General features: G+C 32.8%; 1 protein-coding gene across 1 annotated transcript; it reads right to left on the reverse strand.

Annotated features, from left to right (window-relative positions):
- Positions 1 to 3,442: 3,442 nt before the first annotated feature.
- Positions 3,443 to 5,942, reverse strand: LOC127708852 (uncharacterized). Its single transcript, XM_052214011.1, has one exon. It carries the CDS (start codon positions 5,897 to 5,899, stop codon positions 4,166 to 4,168), a length of 1,734 nt encoding a protein of 577 aa, XP_052069971.1. The 5' UTR covers positions 5,900 to 5,942; the 3' UTR covers positions 3,443 to 4,165.
- Positions 5,943 to 6,159: the final 217 nt, after the last annotated feature.

Below are 6,159 nucleotides of genomic sequence, written 5' to 3' on the forward strand. Positions count from 1 at the left end.
AACGCAATCATAGGTTTGAACGTTGTTTTCAATTTAGACTTATTTATATTTTTTCGTTTGGGCTTGTATTATATTTACCTTCGGGTTTATATGATCCGTTCATCCTTTTTCGACTCTTCAAAATTCAAGAGTCTATCTTAAATTGAGGTAAATTATATGGCCTTCCAAATACCGTTTCGATTCCTAACATCACTGAAGAGACATTAATTGTCGAAATCCGGATATGGTGTACAAATTTTGGCACCTCTTGTTTGCGGTATACCATCTTTTCCGCAAGTTTATTGTTTTCTGTTTGGTATTAAATTAAAAATAAAGATCCATTTTGTTACATCTTGTGATCCGTTTATTTGGCAATCGCCAATGGCAGTCAGCAGGGTTTAAGAACATCCGTTGTTCGACCTGTAAGTCAAATGCGTTTTGTTTAAATATACTTTTTCACTTCTTTGGTCTTTTGGAAAATGTTGTTTGTGCTGTATTCAGATCCCTCTACCAATAAGTTTGTTTTGCATGCACACGTATAAAAATTGCAGTTTTTATACAACGCAATCATAGGTTTGAACGTTGTTTTCAATTTAGACTTATTTAATTGTTTTCGTTTGGGCTGCCTTCGGGTTTATATGATCCGTTCATCCTATTTCGACTCTTCAAAATTCAAGAGTCTATCCTAAATTGAGGTAAATTATATGGCTTTCCAAATATCGTTTCGATTCCTAACATCACTGAAGAGACATAAATTGTCGAAATCCGGATATGATGTACAAATTTTTGCACCTCATGTTTGCGGTATACCATCTTTCCGCAAGTTTATTGTTTTCTGTTTGGTATTAAATTAATAATGAAGATCCATTTTGTTACATCTTGTGATCCGTTTATTTGGCAATCGCAAATTCAGTCAGCAAGGTTTAAGAACATCCGTTGTTCGACATGTTAGCCTAATGCGATTTGTTTAAATATACTTTTTTACTTTTTTGGTCTTTTGGAAAATGTTGTTTGTGCTGTATTTAGACCCCTCTACCAACAAAACAAATTTCTTGGTAGAGGGGTCTAAATACAAAACGCATTTGTCTAACAGGTCGAACAACGGTTGTTTTTAAACCCTGTTGACTGCCATTGGCGATTGCCAAATAAACGGATCACAAGATGCAACAAAATGGATCTTTATATACAAAGAAAAGTTAAGTAGAATCCGTATACCGGTAACATATAATAAAATTAATGAAAGATAATAACGGTTTCAATTCATCACTTTTACTTTAAAGTGATGAATTGAAACCGTTATTATCTTTCATTAATTTTCTTATATACAGTGGAGATCACTTCTAACCTCTCATCAGAACTGTCAGAATAATCTGTCATAGAACTGTCCTAAACTACCCTAGAACTGTTCTAAGCAGAACTGTCAGAATCAGTTCTAGGTAGAACTGTCCAAATCAGTTCTAGGTAGAACTGTCAGGATCAGTTCTAGGGTAGAACTGTCTAAAACTGTTCTAGGTAGAACTGTCCAAATCAGTTCTAGTCTTAGAACTGTCAGCAGAACTGACCAAATCAGTTCTAACCGTAGAACTGTCAGCAGAACTGTCGAAAACTATTCTAGCCGTAGAACTGACCAAACCTGTCAGGATTGTAGAACAGTTCTAAATGACATCACTGCAATTTTTTTAATAATTATTATATTCTTTTGACTTATTTATATTTAAGACAAAGAGTTCTTAAAACTGTTCTATGGATAGAACTGACTAAATCAATTCTAGCCGTAAAACTGACCAAATCAGTTCTAATCGTAGAACTGTTCTAGTGGTAGAACTGTTCTAGCCGTAGAACTGTTCTAGTCGTAGAACTGTTCTAGTCGTAGAACTGACCAAAGATTTGGTCGGTTCTAGGTAGAACTGTCTAAAACTGTTCGAGGGTAGAACTGTCAGGATCAGTTCTAGGTAGTCCAATCGACCTAGTTCTTAAAGTTTTTGCATAGAAGCATCATTTCTAATCGACCCAATTTTTTACGTTTATGTGTGTGGATATTTTGCATGGAAGTACTTTCTATATATATATCATTTCAATCGACATAACCCTTTAAGTTTGTATCTTTTTTTATAAAAACAAACGTGAGTTATCTTTCTTGCGACATCGCTTTCAAGTACATAGAAAATAAATCAACATTGGTAAGGCAGCTGAACAACCTCATTAAAACAAAAACAAAAAAACCTTATACAGAAGTCAACAAATTATTATATATATAAATAATACTACTAATAATAATAATATAAATAATAATGATAATAATAATAATAATAATAATAATAATAATAATAATAATAATAATAATAATTGTAAAATATAGCAAATAAAAAAAAAACAACAAAGAACAAAAAAAAAAAAAAAAAAAAAAAGACAAAAAAGTAAAACAAAACAAAATTAGAATCATCACAGAGAGAAATTGATAACGATAACCACCACACAATGTAAAATATATTTAAAAACCTACCCACATCATAACTTTTCTTTTTCAAGATTTTTTAAATTGTTTAATTTCTTTGACTTTTCCATCTCTTTAATTTTTCGTTGTTCCTTCTAATTTTTAATCTATGATTTACTTAGCTTTACACCATCACGAGTTGATTGACCGTTATTGGATATCTGTGTCACATATGACCACGGTTATATTCAAATTGTCGTTACCACAATTGCGTCCTATTTTCATCGATTGTGACACCATCGAATGAGACTCATCACCGAATTCTTAAATACCATGACCAACACGACGGTTGACATTTGTGGATCTGTTAACCCTTCCGGAGCACCTAAATCACCCCAGTTTCGTTTAACACACTTTAGTGTTTCGAAAACTTTAAACAGTTTATGTAAACCAGTTGGCGTACATAAGTATAATTCTGGTAAAGTTGTATTTTTTGTTACAAAAAAAAAAAAAAAAAAAAAAAAAATCGCTAAGATTTTTTTACCCCTAGACATCCATGTTCTTTGTTAGATTTGTAAAAACATTTTGAAATTTTGTTGTTTTCAATGCTTGTCAGCTTCGATCTAGATTTCGATGTCTACTGTTTGATTCGGGCGTCACTGATTTGTCTTATGTAGACTAAACGCGCGTCTGACTTTTTAAATTGTATGCCAATTTTTTATATTTTGATAAGTTTTTATCAGTTTAACACACTGACTGAGCAGTTTATGTTGCACTGGTTTTGAAAAGGTCCCAGCATGACAAATTGAAAAATTAAAACAAGAAAACAAACAGCGTGTTTAAGGGAAAAAAAATCCAAAAAATTGCTTAAAATTCTGTGTGTAGCTTTTGTTCCAATTGGCCATAAACAATTTCAGAGGAGAATATGTTTGTTAAAGGTAGCAGACGACGGAAGTCAAGTAATAACAATTGTACACAATGGCCTGCCTGGCCAGGCCCTATGCGAGCTAGTTTCAGTTATAAAAACGCTTAACTAACTTATCTTTTTATTACATACGACCAAACTACACAGATTAAATAACGATAATACTTGTACTATATCAACGATTATATTTTACAGTTTTTGAAATCAAATTTAAAATACTAGTACATTATCGGATAACAGTAATCATACTTTCTACCAATCTAATATCAGCTGCTGTTTAGCTACGTCTCGAGCAGGACAGAAAAAAATACGATCTTATGAAATCCACAAAATAAATTTGTGAATTTATTTTTCGTTTCGACAAATGAAACTTTTTATTGTGTCTCAGACCGAAAACTAGATCATTCATTGGTGCATGGTGTGATATGTTGTACTACAAAGAAAACCCAATCAAGGTTGGCAGTCCAGCAGTCAGCACTTCTGCGTTGACATGAAGTATCATTGATATGTTCATAATTATAAATTAGATATTTACAAAAAATTACAATTTTTCGAAATACTGAGTATTTTCTACCCCAGAAATAGATTACCGTAGCTGTTTTCGGCAAAACCTTTCTGAATTTTGGGTCCTCATCGGTTTTCAACTTTATTTTGCCTTTTTTGATTTTTTGATTCGAACGTCACTGATGAGTCTTTTGGCGCATCTGACGTATATTTTTTTTATTCTGGTAATTATGATGAGTTTATTCGCAATATTAATTTATCTTAATTTATGATATTGCAGTTCTCAAAGTATACAAAAGTTCACTAGTTAAATACAGTATTTCTTAAAACGGTGTCTGAACTACACACACTTTTGACTTTGTTTTGCTGTTTTCATATTGTATATATCCAATATATAAGTGTTGATAATTGTTGGCAAAGGTAAATGCTTGAGGTAATCCATCAGTGTTTATATGTCTTATGTCATAAAACTCTTTGAAATCGCCGCACTCATCCAAGACATGGAAACAACACGATTTATAGTCCAAGACCAAGAAGTTCTCCTGTGGAATTAAATCAATATCTGATGGTGGAAACGGACAATCGGTGTTGATTTTTGGATGACCAGTGTAGAAGTTCTTAATTTTCCCATTCGTATTCAGAACCACAACCCTACCATCGTATTCCTGTGAATGAATGTCAATAACTGCAATATACCCTTTCGAATTACTTGCAATACGACTTGGAAACGTAAATTGAGGCAGTCTGTCTTTTACCATGTCTAAAGTCTTTATCATTTTCCCTTTTTCATTCATTATGATCATTTGTCGTTTTGAATTTTTTCCAACTGAAAAGTGTGGTCCACTATCCATAGCACCGATAATTATTTTTCTATCTTTGGTCACATGGATAGCTTCTGTAACAAGGGGAGAAATATTAGAAAGTTCTTTTATTACTTTACCTCCACTTGGTATGACTGAGATGTGACAATTTTCAATGGACAACAATAAATCCTGTTTAAATGAGAAATCCATATCGTAGACATAAAGATCAGTGAAACGGTTAATTATTTTTGGGCCTGTTTCCGTTACTTTCATATTCAAAAGAATTTGCTCAAATCGATGTGCTACCCATATTGAGTTATCTGCCCCAACTTTTATTTTGGTAATGTCATGGTCCAGAGTAAATTGATTCAAAAGTTGAAATTTTGTGTTTGAAGTTGATATTGATGGTGGCTGTTTGTGTATTGATAGCAGCTGTTTCAAAGAACCGTATTTCAGGTCATTTTCATGTAGCTTATTAGGAACAAATACTGGCATCGTTTTGAAGTTGAGAACAGTAGGCTTGATCTTGGCAGAACTTGCGCTGCAAGCAACAATTTTAACTGGATCATTGTTGTGGAGAATTTCAAGTAAAGTTTTGTTTTGTGTTTCTAATTTAGTACCAGATTCTATTACTTGCTTTATTTCTTCAGAGACAGAATGGTCTATATCTGTCCATTTCTCGTTAAGTTCATCTTTGAGCGTTCTTGTATGGTTTTGTAAAATGTTAAAGATATGTTTTTCTTGTTTCAGAATTTTTTCACCCAATTTATCGTAATTGTCCTTTTCTGTTGAATGAATTCCTCTTAATTTCCTTTCATCCTCCTTCAGTTCTTTCAATTGAGATTCAGTGACTTTTATTCTGTTCTGAACACTCACCACTTTCCTCTGTATTTCCACCTTAATTTCAACTAGGTCATGTTTTTTGTGGATTCCAGCAACACAGCTAGGACAGATCATGATTTTACAACCTTCACAGAATAAACAGCATGGCTGCCCTGAATGTGCATTGCACTTGAACTGAGAGAAGTCTATCTCTTCCTCATACTTTAACTTTCCCACATCTTTCAGGTCAAGAATTTGATGACTTTCTGCAGATTTAAATTTAGGATGAACTTTGTCTCTACATCTCTGACACATCATCAAAGAGCATTGTAAACACTTCCATTTGATTTTTGGCTCATTTTCACATAATTGGCAGACTAGAGCAGTTTGTTCCTTTCTGATAGATCCAGTATGTGGTTTGGATGTGGCCATCTCTTATATTGATGTTGAACTTCCTGTTAAAATTTTTTACGCATTACTCAAGAATACTTTATTTTTACCTTTTTAAACTACTATATTTAGTAATGTTTAAATTTGAACAAGTAAACTGCAACCACCATGTAGTTTCCTCATGACTTGAAACGGTGATTACAATACGACTCATTTCCCTTTGTGTTATGACTACTTGAATGTTGAAAATGAACTCTTTAATTTTTATAACTGCTGATATTCGCACCCTGTCATATCATATC

This window comes from Mytilus californianus, unplaced genomic scaffold (genome assembly GCF_021869535.1).
Source record: "Mytilus californianus isolate M0D057914Y unplaced genomic scaffold, xbMytCali1.0.p SCAF_7, whole genome shotgun sequence".
Lineage (NCBI taxonomy): Eukaryota > Metazoa > Mollusca > Bivalvia > Mytilida > Mytilidae > Mytilus > Mytilus californianus.

Bases quoted from the DNA above. Each gene is read 5' to 3' on its own strand.
- LOC127708852 (XM_052214011.1), bottom strand. From the start codon at position 5,899: ATGGCCACATCCAAACCACATACTGGATCTATCAGAAAGGAACAAACT.